This window comes from Leptonychotes weddellii, chromosome 7 (genome assembly GCF_054177405.1).
Source record: "Leptonychotes weddellii isolate Sample4059 chromosome 7, ASM5417740v2, whole genome shotgun sequence".
NCBI lineage: Eukaryota > Metazoa > Chordata > Mammalia > Carnivora > Phocidae > Leptonychotes > Leptonychotes weddellii.
Genome location: NC_138375.1, coordinates 30,468,990 through 30,488,177, shown reverse-complemented (window position 1 = coordinate 30,488,177; position 19,188 = coordinate 30,468,990). Strand labels below are relative to the sequence as shown.

The 19,188-nt window shown below is 35.2% G+C and overlaps 1 protein-coding gene across 1 annotated transcript in view; it reads right to left on the bottom strand.

Annotated features, from left to right (window-relative positions):
• Positions 1–5,845: 5,845 nt before the first annotated feature.
• Positions 5,846–19,188, bottom strand: part of FBXO4 (F-box protein 4) — an 89,333-nt gene continuing 75,990 nt past the window's right edge. The window contains exon 7 of the mRNA XM_081826076.1: positions 5,846–5,931. Coding sequence (XP_081682202.1) covers positions 5,876–5,931 — 56 coding nt within the window. The 3' untranslated portion in view covers positions 5,846–5,875. The remainder of the gene's footprint in view (positions 5,932–19,188) is intronic.

Below are 19,188 nucleotides of genomic sequence, written 5' to 3'. Positions count from 1 at the left end.
TAAAAATATTCATAGAAATTGTTCTATATAAAAAAAAGTGTTTAATAGATCCAATCTGTGGGCTCTCTAAAGTTTGGGCAAATAAATCAGGAAAAACATATTTTCTCTTTTGGACAATGGTAAATCAAGATAATTTCAATTATCTAGTTAATGCTAATCATTTGAAATAGCTCTTATTAGCAGTGAACCAAATGCCTCTATCCATAATTAATTTAATAAGCTTTTGATCCTTATTGCAATAAAATTTGCATTTATACACACCTCTGTTCTTTCCACTTAAAAGGCATGTAAACACAAATTATTAGCCACTTTTACCAATAGATGAAATTGAGTTACTACTAATTTTATGTGCACATTTCTATCAAGCACCAAAGAAGTGGTCAGCCTTCATTTCTAGCTAATTTAACACAGTCATTGGATGACAAACGCCTTTTTTCATAGGAATCTGAGAATTCAAAAAAATCAGCTGCCAGAACTCTATTACTAAAAGTATTAGAAAATGGATTACTGCCTTAAAAATAATAAAGTGGATTTTTCAGATCTAAAGCTCTGATTATCATATCCCTAGAATTATAATAAAAAAAAAAGTTTTTAAATTTCTAAGGGTGTTTAAAACGTGTCTTCTCTTTGGTACATTTTTTGAGAGCAAGATTTTTTTTTGGCAGTGGGGGCAGAGTCCCATAGTCTCTACTGCCTCCTTTTGGGGAGGAGATAGCTTTTATTAGATAGAGCAAACACTGTTTGAGACATCAACATTAGCCAATTTTGGCAATGGAGAAAAGAAAGTAATTGTGCCTCTCCTCCTTCCTCAGTGAAACTCTCCTCAAACTCCTTTGTTTTCCAAGGTCTCCCCAACCTCTTAATTTTGTATCTCAAGATATTCTCAGTCTTCTTCTTTAGCTACACTCGGTGATTTCATTCAGGTTTGAGGTTTAATCCACCTTCTCTCTATTCTAATGCTCCCAAATTCTTATCTCAAGTCCAGACCTTATTCCCAAACTCCAGACTCATATATCCAACAGTTGCCTCAACATTTCCACTTGGATGTTAAATAGCATGCCAAAGTCAGCATGTCCAAAACTCAACTCCTATTCTTTCCCTACAGAGACCTTTGATCTAGCTGTTCACTTTGCTGGAAGGCTCCCCACCTCCACAGACACACACACACACACACACACACACACACGATGCACATGTGTATGCATGCACACACACACACACATATACAAACCAGATTGCTGCTTGGCTAAACTCTTAACCTCCTTACCCCCTACAATCTTTGCTTGGACACTACTATCTTAATGAATCCTGCCCTGACTGCCTTATTTAACACTGCAATCTTATCTTCTCTGTGACCATAGACACCCTGATCCTCCTTACCCTGCTCTACTTGTTTTGCTCATAGCATTTTAACCTACTATTTGATTTCCTTATTTATTTTGCATCCTCCTGTTGAGATAGAAGACCACTGAGGGTACCATCTTTTTCTCTTTGGTTCATGGTGTATCTGAAACACATAGAACAGTACCTAGCACACAGTAGTTTCTCAGTAATTATTTATTGAACTGGATGGCAGTAAATAGACACATCCCTGAATTCCTAGCATATAGGGTAACCAGATACGAACTTATATTTAAAAATCTAACTCATTGCCCCTCCACACCGTACCATCTTTTACTATCTGCATACTTCATCCTTTCATCTAGCTACTTCTCTTCCCTTCTCCTTCCTTTCCTTCCCTTGTCAAGTGCCCAGTGCTCTCTTGCTGCCCCTTGGTTTCTACTCAGGAAATTATGAAAAGCAGAATAAGGAGTGAGGAGCCCTCCTAGAATTTTTGTTCCTCACATTACTATTTCTGTATTTTGTTCTTATTACTATTGTGCAGGAAATTCAGAAAATATCAACTGGATGTTAACTGAGATCAGCAAAAATATGCCCCCAACTTGCCCAGACTTAATTATATTGTTGAGTAAACACATAAAAAACCTTGAAAAAGAAGGTCACTGTGTGTGTGTGTGTGTGTGTATTATAATACATACTGTTATCATACAAGAATAAAGGATTATTTGCTGGAAGGTATATCCTAATAAGTTCTTAGAGTTAGAGAAAATGCAGTCATTTAGATTTTATAATCAAGGATGCTAAGATTTTCCAATTCAGAGTTTGACAGGTATAGACCCTGTGAATTAAGGCATAGCAGAATTGACCTTTTGTCAGATAAGAACATCACACAACATGCTGGATCTAAGGTACTTTTTAACATAAATGAAACTTCAACTTGGATCCCATTTCTTGTTAGCATGTTTATGAGCATTTCTGGGTTGCTATCTCATCCCCTCCTCAGCCAGGACTAGGAAGATCACAAGTTCCAACATCATTCTTGATCCATATTGAATTAGGTATTTATTAGATAAAATTATTTCTGAGTGGTCAAAGCTTTCTTGTCATTTCATAAAATCTAAAGAACTGATCACTCCAGTACTAAAATGTTCCTTACTAGACAACATAAGGGTTCTTTTGTTTGTTCTCCCTTGTGCGCCAGTTTTTGATGGTGGTGATTCTGGTGAGGTAGGAATAGAGGAAAGGTTTGTAAAGGTTCCTGCTAGGCATATCCCCTTGACCCCATGGAACCCTCAATTGTATTAAGGAACCCAGACAAAGCAGGGTCAGAGTAGGTCTTCTAAAGCATAAGACCCCAGGTGGCTCTAGGCTGAGGACAGTATTGCCTGTATGGCCCTATGGAATATAAGATTAATACAACCCTGGATTACTTTGTCACCTTAAACAAGTTCAGTCATCAAGCAGTGGAAATGGACAGCAAGTCCAAAAATATTCACTTTCCAATTGCTTTACTATGTTTCTCACTTACTGTCAATACTGAATTTATCTGATAGTCAGGCCTACTATCTAGAAACCTTAAGCCAAGGCAAGAGTTCATCAGCAGAGATTGTAACTGTGCCTAACATGGTACCCCGTTTTTATTCTTTTCTTATCTCCCTACACTTCCCACCATCTTAGGTCCACACATCATATATCTTAAATACCTCTGATCAGTTACTGATATGCTCACACATAAAATCCATTTTCATGTTATTTTCCAGATATGCCTCTTAGGATATCTAAAGGAAAGCTTTTATTTCTTCATGTATTAAAACTGTTAAAAGCATAAGCAATTAATTTCACATTTTGTGCATGAAATTATTTGAATGATATTGGATGACATAGAAGTTAGTGGTTGTTTACAGTTTAAAGTCTTTGTAAAGCACTATCTATTGGACTACATTTATCAATATTTATCTGAAAATAATTATAAAATTTCTATCATTACCATCCTGGTCCACCAACGCACACACACCACACAACGCACAGACCTGTCACAAGTCTTTCTTTTCTGTCATCGGTTTCCTGAAACAAAAGGATTATCTTTCCCGTTCTTCTCATTAGATTTAGTATTTGCAAACTAAAAGTTTGATGGTAATAACAGCTGGTTTCTTTTTTTCTAATGTTAAACATTGTATTTTATTTATTTTATTTTTATTTAAATTCAATTAATTAATATATAATGTACTATTGGTTTGCTTTGTGTCAGGCATATTATACTGAGCCCTGTGTATGTACTTGCTCATGTAAATCTGACAACAATCCTGTGATGTAAGTACTATGATTATCCCACTTTACAGGTTAGGAAATTAAGATACCTTTACCATGGTAAGTAAAGCTAAGTAAAAACCCACACTCTTTACCCCAACCTCTGATGTCCTTAACTCATTGTATAAGAACTTGTCCACTGTTTACATCAATTATATTACCACTATCAACATTTTAAATTTATGGAATGTAATAACTTACAGATTTAAGAAATACATCTTACACACACACATACAATTAAAACAAAAGTTTCACAAATCAGTAATCAACCTTACTATTTTGCTACATGCAAAGATACTCCCATATCTTCAATATTATTCTAGTCTAGTCGAGCATATTTTTTAAAAGTATCATCAACTCACTAAATTGATTTTATACCTGAGTTACAAATATTGTGAAAATGGTAATTAATGATATTTAGCTTTTATTTTTCTATTACAAACTTTCTAATCATTTACCAAATTTGATGCAAAATGAATTTTAAAATTTCCTGATAACTTTGTTTTAGGAAACAATAAAACATTCAGATTGTATCTACAAAAGAGAAACATAGAATTCAACACTTCAAAAGATCTGACAAGGTTTTTAAATATTTTCTTAAACAGCAAAAGTTACATGAAAACTATCTTTGTAATCATGATAAAGCTAAGCACACAGTAGTCTCTCCATATACATTACAATAAAAATAATTATGTAGCAATAAGTAATAAAATGGAAATTGACCTTTTAAAATGTGTTTTATCAACAAATATATTTTTAGTTGCTTGAAAGAAATAGTTTCTTTTACATCTTTTCTTAGGAAATCTAAAACAGTTCCCTCTACACAAAGTTTTTAATTATAATTTTTAATGTCATTTTCTTGGTAAAGAAATCACCTAAGCATAATTTTTCTATTCACAATATACAGTGGAATCATTCCTCTCATATTTTCATAGTTGGAATGACCTGAAAGGATGTTATTTGTTTTTATATAAAAGAATAAGGGGGGCACCTGGGTGGCTCAGTCAGTTAAGGGTCCGACTCTTGATTTCAGCTCAGATTATGATCTCAGGTTCCTGGGATCAAGCCCCACGCCAGGATCTCCACTCAGCAGGGAGTCTTCTTGTCTCCCCCTCCCTCCGCTCACTCTCCCTGTCTCTCTCTCTTTCTCAAATAAATAAGTCTTTAAAAAAAAGAATAATGAAAAAATACTGATTGGAAAAACTACATTTTTCCAAACTGAGTTTAGCATTGGACATAAGACAAGATGTAAACCTTTGAAGATTAGGAAGGCCAGTTTCCACCCCAAGTTGGGGTCAGCCAGTCTTTGTTTACTTGGGAAGAACAAGGGTTAGGCTCATATTCAGAGACTGTGCTATAAGCCCTACTACCACCAAGTACAACTCCTAGCCACATGCCCATGTCCAGAAATAAATAGCTGGTCCACCTTCAGTGCAAGTTGACAGTAAATGCAAAAAAGGAAAGCAAGGATGGATGGAAGGCTTATAGGTGATCAACTGATTTGCAGGAAATTTAGAGGTGGGGTTTCATATTTGCGAAATGCTTTTGTGTAGGTATCATAAATTCCACATGGCCCATTTCTAATGTATATGTTGTGGGAACTAACAGATACCAGAAGTGCAATAGGAGCCTAAAGGAGTAATAAAGAGAGGTAGACTTCACAGTGTAATCACACTTATGTCATCTATAAATGTCACAGTTCACTTCCATTAATGGCTTCTTCCCATCTTTGAACTTTCTCAAAAAGGGGGAAACATATATCACTCACATGTATTTTATTCAAGTGCTAACTAAATTTTTTGTCCTTGGACTTGACTAGTTAGTTAAAAAAAAAAAAATAACCTACACTTGTCGAGGGCAGTTTGGACACTGTGCACAAGATGGTCATGTCCATAAATCTCCCATCTGGTTCCTCCACTGGAAGGACTTGAGAACATAAGGAAGTAACATGCTGAAATGTTACTACATTCTTTTTCAAACCTATGCTTTCATATGGAAACAAAAACCTCTTGTTCCTGGCAACTTGATTCCTAAAAAACTCGCCTGCTGTCTCTAATTTGTCCGCAATCTTTTCTATATTGCAGAGTCAGAAAAATGAGAAACACCACAGAGAGTTAGCAAATCTCACTGATGCCCAGCCCTGAGAAGGTTATCAGGAGAGGACTGCTTACCAGTTTGCTTCTTTTTCTCCCACAAGTTCAGACAGGTCCCAGTTAGATCCAGTGGTTCAATCTAACAGTTTGTGTTCATAGTCCTGAGTCTCAGTACAAGGCTTGTCCCAGGCTGAGGAACCAAATAAGAATACTCTTTACTGCAGTGGCCTTATTCAGGCTGGAGACATCAGTGTTCACTCATGATTAGGAAAAAACAAAGTTCTAGGTAAGATAGTTCAGATTTATTCTGTAGGCCTTAGAAGTTGTATCTCAATCTACAAACTCTAGATATTTCTAGATCGATGATCATATGTGTGTGGATGTAATGTGTGTGGATGTGGATGTGTGAAAAGATTTTATATCTTTTGTTCATTCTGAGAAAAGCATAAAAATTGAAACTTTAGAGTTTATTCACTCTGATTCTTTTTTTTCTTTAATAATCATTCTGTGCTACAGATGGTAATTAACATGACAATCTCATTCTTATTTCTAGTCCTTTGGGAAGGGAGATTCTTTGTGAACCTTTATCCTTTTTTGTGAAGCTGCCATATTTTTCTCCTTTGCTGAGAGGTAAGTCCCCCTTAAGATAGACATTGAAGAGATAAAAGTTCTGCTTTGGGAAACTTGGAAATATGAAAGTCAGCTGAGTGACAGAGAGAACAAAGAAATGAGAAGAGCATCTTACCTCATTCATTGAACAAATACATATTATTTATTATGTTCCAGGTTCTCTTCTAAACACTGGGGGGAGTAAACAAGTGAGATCAAACCTGCACTTATACCACAGTGGGAGAAACTGACAATGAACACACACAATAAGTTATTTAGACTATAAAATGCAGATGGGGAAAAAAAAGCAGGGAAAGGGGCAGAGAATGTAGGTGGAGTACATTTTACCTAAAGAAGGTGTATTTGTTTTCTACTGTTGCATAACAAACTATCACAAATTTAGTAGCTTAAAACAATGTCCATCATCCAGGCATGACTTAGGTGGTCCTCTGCTCAGGATCTCACAAAGCTATCAAGAATGAGTTGCCCAAAGCTAAGTAAGTTGTCATCTAAGACTTGGGGTTCTCTTCAAGTTCAGAACTCTTTCAATTCAGCAGGATTCAGATCCTTGCAGCTGCAGAACCCAGCAAGGTTGCTTCTTCATAGCCTGCAGAAACCCCTGATGGCTGAAGAGTGAGACTAGCCTTTCTTTAGACCTTCTTCCTCCCAAATATTGTCCATACCCAAGACATATCAGACCACATTGGAAAGAAGAAATTATTTACTCACGGTTTAGGTAATTCTCAAAAGGAATTATGGAAAGAAAAAAAATGTAACTGTACTTGCAATAGAAGTAGCTGACCAGCCTGTATCATGTTTTCTTGCTCATACCTGTCTTCTCATTAACCTTTCTAATCCCTTGTTTGTGCTCTCTAGTCTAGTATCTCACTCCCGTCCTGTAGACACTCCAACCTTCCCCACCAAAGAAGGCCATTTAACCCCTCCCAGATCCCTTTTGCTGTATGATAACTTAAGTGCCTTATGTCAGGGCTAGATGCAAACAGAGGCTCCTCAAAGGCTGTTGGTGAATATTTAAACTTCAGTTCATTTTCCCACAATTAATTGTGGTTGGTTTTCTCCATATTTTAGTTAAGAAATAAGCACACTTACCTAAAATATGAGTCAGCAAATCACTTTTCTTTAAAGGGTTACATAGTAAATATTTTGCCTTTGCAGGATATATTGTCTTTATACTGTGTTCTAATAAAATTGTATTTATTAAAAGAGGTAATGGGCAAGCATAGTTTACTGACCCCTTATCAAAACATTACTTTCTTTTTTTAGTAACATAGACTAATTTCATATTCTAATATGCTATCTCTCCTGTAGATAAAACTTTGCTCTTATCTTTTGCCCCTACATACCTTCTCAAAATATAAGCAAAATGAAAATAAAGTATTTTCAACAGTAGACTTGTTCAGACCTTGCTAGCATTGTGCACCTTATCGCCAAGTTCTCTTGTGGACCTGCTCCATCCAACACAATTATAGCAGGCATTACAAAGTGCTGTTGTTTACAAACAGCTTCAACAGGGACCAGCACCACCCCAAAGTGACTCTTGCCCCAGGGAGAGGGAAAGAAACCACACACATCAACTTGACTGTGACCCCAGCAGTGGGCTATGGGCAGACATCCAGTCTGACTAGAGGCCTCGCACACCAATGAAAGCTTCTCAGGAGCAACACAGGGAGAGCACCAATTCAGTGCTACTGAAGCACAGGCAAACACCTGGTCTAACTCGACTGGGATGAGGGTTGACCCAAGGCATTCTCTAACTGGTCCACTAACAACACAGGGACCAAACTCTGCCCACGACAGGCAAAAAGAGATACTGCAGATACTGGACTGAAGGCCAATGCAGCTCAACCACAACAATAAAGAACACAAAACACACATAGGAGACATCCTGAAACACCAGGTTCTGGTGAGCAGGGGACACTGCACTTTAGGGCACTACAGGACCTCTTCTTCATAAGGCCACTACTTTCAAGAGCAGGAGATGTAGCTGACTTTCCTAACACGTAGAAACAGACAAAGAGAGTTAGACAAAATGAAAAGACAGAGAAATAAGTCACAAATGAAAGAATGGGACAAAATCACAGTGAGAGCTAAATGAAATGGAGATAAGTAATATGTCTGATAGAAAATTTAAAGTAATGGTCATAAAGCTCACTGAACCTGAGAAAAGAGTGAAAGACCTCAGGAGACCCTCAACAAAGAGATAGAAAATATTAAAAAGAACCAATCAGAGATGAAGAAAAAAATAAATGAAATTTAAAATACACTAGAGGTAATAAATAGTAGACTAGAAGAAGGAGAATAGAGGGTCAACCTGGAGGACAGAGTAATGGAAAGCAATAAAGCTGAACAGGAGAAAGAAAAAAGAATAAAAAATGAAAATAGATTAAGGGAACTCAGGAATACCATCAAGCATAATAACATTTGCATTATAAAGATCCCAGAAGGAAAAGAGAGAGAAAAGGGAGCAGAAAATTTATTTGAAAAAAAATAATAGCTGAAAACTTCCCAAATCTGGGAAAGGAAAGAAAGCCAGATCCAGGAGACACAGAAAGCCCCCAACAAAATCAACCTAAGGAGGTCCACACCAAGACATATGGTAATTAAAGTGGCAAAAAGGAGGGATAGAGGATTTTAAAAGCAGCAAGAGAAAAGAAAAGAGTTACATACAAGAAAACCCCATAAGGCTCTCAACTGATTTTTCAACAGAAACTTGGTAGGCCAGAAGAAAGTGGCATGATATATTTAAATTGCTGAAAAGAAAAAAAACCCTGCAGCCAGAGTACTCTATCCACTAAGACTATCATTCAGAATGGAAAGAGAGATAAAGAGTTCTCCAGACAAACAAAAGTTAGAGGAATTCATCACCACTAAACCAGCCTTACAAGAAATGTTAAGGGAGATCCTTTGAGTAGAAAGGAAAGGCCATATACAGGAGTATGAAAAGTAGGAAGCACAAAAGCAGTGAAGTTAATTATATCTATAAAAAGCAGTCAAGGGATTTACAAAATAAAATGATGTGAAGTATGACATATACCTAAAATGTGGGGAGGAGAGGAGCAGAAATTTAGTGCTTTTTAGAATTGGTTCAAACTTGGGACATGGGTGGCTCAGCTGGTTAAGCGCCTGCCATTGGCTCAGGTCATGATCCCAGAACCCTGGGATTGAGTCCCACACCAGCCTCCTTGCTCAGTGGGGAGCCTGCTTCTTCCTCTGCCTGCGGCTCCCCCTGCTTGTGCTCTCTCCTCTCTCTCTGACAAACAAATAAATAAATAAAATCTTAAAAAAAAAAAGAATAGGTTCAAACTTAAGTGACCATCAACTTAATATAGACTGTTATATGCATAAGATGTTATGTATAAACCTAATGGCAATGACAAATCAAAAACTGGTAATAGATATGCAAAAAATAAAAAGAAAGGAATCCAAATATATTACTAATAAAAGCTAGCAAACCATGAGAGAAGAGGGCAAGAGAAGAAAGGAACAGAGAAGAACTACAAAAACACCCACAAAACAAGTAACAAAATGGCAATAAGTATATACTTATCAGTAATTACTTGGAATATTAAAAAAATAATTACTTTGAATTTAAATAGACTAATGCTAATCAAATGACACAAGGTGATGGAATGGATAAAAAAACAAGACTCATCTATATGCTGCCTGCAAGAGACTCATATCAGACCTAAAAACACACGCAGATTGAAAGTGAAGGAATGGAAAAGCATTTCTCATGCAAAGGAAGTGAAAATAAAGCTGTAGTAGCAATACTGGTATCAGACAAAATAGACTTTAATACAAAGACTGTAACAAGAGACAAAGAAGGACACTACATAATCATAAAGGGAACAATCCAACAAGAAGATATAACAATTATAAATATTTATGCACTCAACATGGGAGTACCCAGATACATAAAGCATCTAATAACAAACATAAAGAAAGTAATCAATAGTAATACAATAATAATAGAGGACTTTAACATCCCACATACAAGGTTAGACAACTGCCCAAACAAAAGCAACAAGGAAACAGAGGCTTTGAATGACACATTGGGCCAGATGGATCTGGATATATTCAGAATATTCCATCTGAAAACAGCACAATCTTTTGAAGTGCACATGGAACATTCTCCTGAATAGATCACATATTAGGCCACAAAACAAGTCTCAACACATTCAAAAAGATTAAACTAATACCATGCATCTTCTCTGACACAATGCTATGAAGATAGAAATCAACCACAAAAAAAAAAAAAAAATCTGGAAAGAACACAAATACATAGAGGATAAATAAATGCTACTAAACAATGAATGGGTCAACCAGGAAATCAAAGAGGAAATAAAAAAAATATATGGAGATGAATGAAAATGAAAACACAATGGTCCAAAATCTTTGGGATGCAGCAAAAGCTGTTCTAAGAGGGAAGTTTATAACAATATGGGCCTACCTCAAGAAGCAAGAAAATCTCAAATAAACAACCTAGTCTTACATCTAAATGGCTAGAAAAAGAAGAACAAACAAAACATGAAACCAGTAGAAGGAAGGAAATAATAAAGATAAGAACAGAAATAAATGAAATAAAAACTGAAAAAAATAGATCAATGAAACCAGGAGCTGGTTCTTTGAAAATATCAACAAAATTGATAAACCTCTATCCAGACTCCGAGAGAGAGAAAGAGAGAGAAAGAGAGGACTCAAACAAAATCACAAATGAAAGCAGAGAAATAACAATTGACACCACAGAAATACAAAGGATTATAAGAGAATATTATGAAAAACCATATGCCAACAAATTAGGCAATCTGGAAAAAATGGATAAATTCCTAGAAACATATAACCTCCCCAAAACTGAAGCAGGAAGAAATAGGCAACTTGAACAGACTGAGTACCTGCAATGAAATTAAATCAGTAATCAAAAGCTGCCAACAAACAAAAGTCCAGGACCAAATGGCTTCACAGGTGAATCCTTCCAGACATTTAAAGAAGAGTTAATACCTATTCTTCTCAAACTATTCTAAAAAATAGAAATGGAAGAAAAGCTTACAAATTCATTCTATGAGGCTAGCATTAACCTGATACTAAAACCAGATAAAGACACCACAAAAAAAGAACTATAGGCCACAATCTCTGATGAAGAGGTGCAAAAATCCTCAACAAAATACTAGCAAATCAAACCCAACAGTACATTAAAAAAATCATTCACCATGATCAATTGGGATTTATTTTTCAGATGTAAGCGTGGTTCAATATTTGCAAATCAATCAACATGATACATCACATCAACAAGAGGAAGGATGAAAACCATATGATCATTTCAATAGATGCAGAAAATGTATTTGACAAAATACAACATCCATTCATGATAAAAACTCTCAACAAAGAAGGTTTAGAGAGAACATACCTTAACAAAATAAAGTACTATGTTAAATACTTAACATCATAAACCCACAGCTAACATTATACTCAATGGGAAAAAACAGCTTTTTCCTCAAGATCAGAAACAAAACAAGGATGTCCACTCTCACCATTTTTATTCAACATAGTACTGGAAGTACTACAGTAGCTAAAGGAAACAGAAAGGTATTATAATTTCTTCAGCCTTAATCATGTGCCCACCTGTGCCCACCTGTGATTATCGTAGGGAAGAGGTGTACAGGAATTGGAGGAGGGTATCCCCCAAAGGTAACAGAGATGCTAAACAGGCAAAAACAAAACAAAACAAAACAAAAACAAACTGACAGATTCCCCTATAGTAATTAATATCAACCTTTTCCTTGGGTTTTTTAGTTCAAAACATTTGAGGTGTATACTATACCTATATACTACATACACTACCTATGAACTATGAAACTCAATCCTGGTTCAACAATTTCTAGGATGATGTCTGGAGTCTGAAAAGTTCCTTTAGTGACCTTGCTACATGGTCCTAGAAGGTGGGTGCATTCTGTCCTCTTACCCCAATCACTATTACAGGAGGATAAAGCTGGGGAGATTATTCAAATTCAGATAATAGAGGGCATTAAATGTACAGATAAGAAGACTGAATTTTATTGTATTTGTAATTAATACTGGCAGTTACTTGAATATCATCAGAGAAATTAACGTTTATACTTCATTTTTTAAAAAATCCAGTATTTGATAATTACTAATTGCAAAATTCCGAGTCTTTCTCGCTTGCTTATGGTCTTCATATAGAGAAACCTAAAACTAGAATATTCAATTAATCTGAGCTTCTCTCTCCTCTCTCATCCACACATTCCCATACCTCTCACATTTTAGCTATCCTATACCTATGACCCAAATCATTCCGGAGAATGTTAGAAGACTGTGTGGTTTTATTCCCTAACGTCTCCTTCCCTAACACCCCCCATGCTCTTCTTTTGTGTAGGTAAACAGAACAATCTAACTTCACTGAGAAACGCTGAAGCATGTGACTAATCATATGTGTAAGACATGCTGTCAGGGACAACTGTAGAAGGTTCTGAGGAAGAATTATGATAAACAGGATGTGAGAATAAATCTGATAAAGAAATATGATAAAAACAATGTCACAGTAAACTTGCTAAAGAGTTATGAAATATAGGATATCAAGTAAGTTCAATGTAACTATTGATGCAAATTGAATATCTGCTGACTACTACTGAAAGTAGGATGATATATAACAATTATAGCTTTACTTCCATATAATAGAGCTGAAAATACACTACAGCTTTATAGTCACATGTTGGCTACCAGCATGCATTCAGGGTATCAGCTTTGTTCAATAATAAAATCAGCTAATTCCATATTTGTGGAATTCAGATCTCCATTTTCTTTTTTCCGAAAGGCTACATCTATTTACTTAGAAGTTTCAGTGGGTTCAGGAGTCACCCTAAGAAAGTAAAGGTAGGGCATGTCAGAAGAATGAATTGAGATAGTCTGAAGAACAGAGTGGACCTTGGGTCCCAAGGAATTCATTTAACACTTTGTGTCACTAAGATCATCTAAAAACTAAACAAAAATTCTTTGTTCAGAAAGATGTAGCCAAAGTGTTTCCAAAATTAACCCAGACCCTGAAAGAAACCAAATTGCTAATTGTAGGGTACTGAACACTAAAATACCCATGAGTTTTCTTTAGCTTTTGTTAAAGCCAAATATTCTAGTTTGTCCTTATGAAATAACTGGCTCCCACCATCATCATGAATAATTAGATCAGTATTTTAAAAGTGTAAAATGGATATACCAAAGCATACAGTTTTAACTGGTTTTTGCATCCTGTTTTATTCTTTTTCTACTTGTTCACATTCTGTTTCTTTTGAGATATATATGTAGATAGATGATAGATAGATATATGATATTAAGTATATGATATTAAAATACACACTTTAAAAAATTGCAGAGTACCAAATTTAAAGTTAAAGTCTCCCATCCAATCCCACAAACCCCAATCACTTTCCCTGGAGAAAAATAACTTTTAACTAATTCTGCTTTTGATCTTCTGGTGGTTATCACCACAATTCTAAATGATATGCTTAATCCATGGCTTGGAAAACTGCCTTTATGTTAATGACTCCAAAATTTTTAACTCTAATAATGACTTCTTGACTGAGCTCTGGTCTCATAGACCAGCTGCCCCCTTGCGTGCGTGATAAGCCCTACAAACACTTCACCCTTCTAAAATAGAATTGTAGATTCCACTCTACTTCCTAACCCAAACTAAGTCATATCATAGTCTTTCCCATTTCTGTAAATGGCACCATGGTCTACTTGAGTGCTCATATTGAAAACCTAGGAGTCATCCCTGATTTTTTCTTTTTCCTCCTACCTCCCTATTTAATCAATAAGCAAGTCATAAAAATGCTCTCTGACCAAAATACATCTTGAATCTTTCCATTTGTATACAACATCCCTGCTCCTCTTACTCCAAGCCACCATTGTTTCCTAACTGAATTGTTAAACCAGGTATTAACTGGTCTCCTTGTTTCAACCCTTGCCCCATTTCAATCCAATTCCTATATAGTTCACCCTTGAACAATGCAGGCATTAGGGGCACCAATTTCCCCCCCCAGTCCAAAATCTACATAAAACTTTTTTCTTCCTCATATAACTTTTGACTCCCCCAAAACTTACTTACTAATAGACCACTATTGACCAGAAGCCTTACCAATAATATAAATTATAAAACTAACACATATTTTGTATGTTATATATATTATGTACTATATTCTTAAAATGAAGTAATGTAGAGAAAAGAAAATGTTATTAAGAAAATCACAAGGAATGGGGCACCTTGGTGGCTCAGTCGTTAAGCATCTGCCTTCGGCTCAGGTCATGATCCCAGGGTCCTGGGATCAAGCCCCACATCCAGCTCCTTGCTCAGCAGGAAGCCTGCTTCTCCCTCTCCCACTCCCCCTGCTTGTGTTCCCTCTCTCGCTGTCTCTCTCTCTCTAATAAATAATAAATTTAAGAAATTAAAAAAAAATCACAAGGAAGAGAAAATACAGTACTATATCTATTGAAAAAATCTCATATAAATGGACTCACAATAGTTCAAACCCATGTTGTTCAAGGGTAAATTGTATAACAGCCAGATAAGTCTTTAAATTGTGAAGTCAGATTCTATTACTCTTCCTTTTAAAGCCCTTCTACTAAGAATAAAATCAAAATGCCTAATTGTGACCTACAGGTCCCTGCATGATCTGATTATTGCCTGTCTCTCTAACCTCATCTTTTAGAACTCCTATTTGCATCCTATGCTTCAGTTGCACTGGCCTCTATTCTGTCTTTGAGGCACCAACAGGGATTTTCCTGGAATGCTACTCTTCTGGTTTTTGTGTGGCTTCCTTCTCATACTTGAGGTCTTAGTTTAAAGAAGCAATCCTTGCTGAACCCATCCAACCTCCGTTCCTCTTGCTTTCTCATGCAGGTATTGGAAAGATAAAGACTTCATTTCTCAGCCTCCTTGTAGCTAGGGGAGGCCACACCACACAGTCCTGGCCAATGAGACATTAGTTTAAACCAGTCTGTTGTCTCTTCTATTTCATCCTTTTTCCCTGGAATGCAGACAGAAAGTTAGCTGTGCAGCAAATTCGTGCTAAGAATGACAAGACAGGAAGAAAGGAAGAAACTTGTTCCTTAATGGCATCAGATCCTGGCACCATATCAATCATGAACTGAAAAACCACACTTCATATTTCATGAGACAAATAACTTCTTTATTGTTTAAGCCACTGTTAATTAAGTTTTCTAGTCATCACAGATAAACATAATCCTTAGTGATACAACAGCCACATTGGTTGCTTTCTATCATGTTACCCTCTTTATTTACTTTGTAACATTTATCTTATACTTTATAACATTTATCTGGATCAGAATTAGTTTGTTTACTAATTTTACTAGCTTATTATATATTTATCCCAGTCAACAAATAAAGGCTGAACGAATGTTAAATAAATCTCAATAACTGTTACTTTATTGACAATTTCTTTTCACTCTTTGTTATGAAGGGTGAAAATTTAGCTTATCAATCCTCAAATAATTTTGTGATATTACATTTAATTCCTTGTAGTAGTAAACTTTTGGACATAAATAGTTTTTAAATCACAACTTTTTAGGCACTATATTGACTTTCTATTATCTGAGATGAAGAAATCAGCAATGCTGCATTCTCCCACTATCTCCAAATTCCATGACTTTTACATTGGCAGGATTTAACTTATTCATAATCTTTTCTATACCTAAAATTAAGTCATCCATATTTTGCCTATGGGTTGATTCTACAAATCAGCAGTTTAGAAAATTATTTTTATAGTTATTTTCATTCTAGAACAGAATTACATAGATCAACATGTAGAAACATTGTCCCATGTCACTAGCCTTATTTTTAAATTATAATACATGCTTTTTGAAAACTGCAAAAAATATAGAAGACTATAGAAAATAGTGAAAGTACACATACTTTTTAATAGGGTTTTAATTATTCAGTAGAAGTGGGATTTATATATATATATATTTATAGTTCCATTATCTTTTTTTTTTTTTTTTTTGGAGTATATGGCTATCTTTCTATCTCTCTGGGTATATATATATTATATTTTCTTTAATCAATGTTTAGCATTCCATATGTATGTTTGAAACAAGTTTTTTACCCCTATTGGAAGATCATTGAAAATGTTTCCTAGCAGTTGCTGTCACATCAGTAAAATGAACACCCAGTATGTTGTATCTGTAAAGGTACCTATGTAAGTGTTTCTGTAGGATACATTTCTTTATCAAAAGATAGGTGCATTATATATTTTAATAGATATAATAGAAACTTTCCCAGTGAAACTTCTGGACCAGTGCTGTCCAATAAAATATAATGTAATCTAAATATGTAACTTTAAATTTTCTAGTAACCATAAAGAGGAAAAGGAAAAGATAAAATTAATTTTCAACATATATTTAATTTAATCCACTATGCCTGAAATATAATTTCAGCATGTAACCAAGATAAATTATCAATGAGATATTTTACATTCTTTTTATCATACTAAGTCTTCAAAATCTAGTACCTATTTTACACTTGCAGTACATCTGAGTTCAAATGCTAAATTTTGTTAGATATTTGATTTATATTTAAATTTCACAAATACATAGTTGTAAATAGATTTACATAACCAAATTGCTCTAAATATACTTAAAAGTTTTCCATGAACTGAGTATTAGTTTTTAAATTTAACTTTAATTTATATTAAGTTAAGTAAGAAATTCAGTTCTGTTACACTAATCTCATTTCGAGCACTTAATAGCCAAGTGTAGTTAATGGCTTTAGTATTAGCACAAATGTAAATTAACCAGATTAACCAAAGCTTTCTATTCTCTCTGTTCACCAAACTGATTAACAAAAAGCTGAATATTTACAGCTAGGAAGCTACCCTTTGGTAGCGCTAACAACAGCGTTTTCCTACCAGTTGAGTTTTATATTTACAAAGATGAAGTTGCATTGTTATGAAATATGGTTGATCTCTTTGTTTTTGTTATTGTAATTGTGCAATTTGATCAACATTACAAAACACTAATGAAAAATGAATTCCTTGCCTTGGAAAAACTTAATAAAGGAACATTTTCTTAATAAAAACCTATTGATTTAGGGGCGCCTGGGTGGCTCAGTCGTTAAGCGTCTGCCTTCGGCTCAGGTCATGATCTCAGGGTCCTGGGATCGAGCCCCGCATCGGGCTCCCTGCTCGGCAGGAGGCCTGCTTCTCCCTCTCCACTCCCCCTGCTTGTGTTCCCTCTCTCGCTGTGTCTCTCTCTGTCAAATAAATAAAAATCTTTAAAAAAAAAAAAAAAAAACCTATTGATTTAGAAGTTGGCAAGATAACTGTAAATGTTTGGGAAAACACTAAAAATATAGAATTCTGTACTCCTTTTGCTTGGTAAATTTCTTTAGGACAGAAACTGGAAATAATAGACAATTTGGAGATCCTTTGAGATAATTTTCCTCCTTTTAACTGTTCAAGTAATTGCATCTAGAGATTTACTAATACTTTATTTCTATGCTTTCATGTTATTCCCTTAATGCACTGTTGAGTTTAATTTCTTAATATTTTATCACTACTTTTGTACTTATTTGTATTTTTATTTTTCCATGCCTGATTTCTAGTATCCAGTGCCTGCCCTGAAGCCATTTGCATAGTTTTAAGAATTGCATAATGTGAGGCCCCATGTCAGATGGAAGCGATGATGACAAACAGTGTTCTTCTCAGGCAATTGCTTCAATTTCCCTCAGACATATATGGCATAGCTACTCTTAGTTTCTAGTGGATATAAATAAATCAGAATAAACTGGTTCTTTACTTGGTGAATGGGAAGATCCTAAATCACTTTCTTCCTGTCTCCCAATGTGAACTAGAAATAAAAGGCACATTTTCTTTTGTTCTTTCTATTGCCTGAAGTGTAGAGAAAATGAGTAGTATCATTTGAAATACTGTCTAAATAATGCTGCTTAATCAATTTTCTGCTTTAATTTCATATCACTCTCTTTAGCAGTTCAATGCTTTGGGCTGCAAATATAACAGATTTCCTGACTACCACTAAAGAAATATAAAGACCTTTATTTCAACAAAGAGGATCTGATAAAAAAAAAAAAAGAAAAAGTTTGCACCATTGGTAGATAGAATTGAAAAAGGAGTGTCATGATTTAGTACTAGAATGAAACATACATTTCTTCCCTTGTTATCTTTTTTCAAATATAACAGCCATTACAACAAAATACTAAAATAATCTGACTTTACAACCAGATCATTAATATTTTGTATCATAAAATGTTTTAAAAAGAACTTTTTAAAAAGTTTCATGCTCAATTTTTTTTTTTTAATTTGAGAGAGAGAGAGAGAAACAGCATGAGAGGGGAAAGGGTCAGAGGGAGAAGCAGGCTCCCCATCGAGCAGGGAGCCCGATGTGGGACTCGATCCCAGGACTCTAGGACCATGACCTGAGCCGAAGGCAGTTGCTTAACCAACTGAGCCACCCAAGCGCCCGCATGCTCAATTTTTATTTCTTAAAATATTATGCATTAATAACAGCTTAATATATTAGTAAGAACACAGTGTTTCTGTTTCACTAATAAAAGAAAATTAAAAAATTATTAATCTAAAATTATAAAAAAGAAGTCCCCATACAGGTGATTGAAAGGTTGGTTTGTGGTTTGTTTATGCCAAGAAGGACCCAGGCCTTTTTAGTTTTCTACTCTGCTATCCTTGTGCTACAGCTCTGTCTCTTCTCACTGTTGCAATATGACTGTTAAAGTTTCAAGCATCATGCAATTCTGTAACAGCATCCTTAGAAGAAAAGA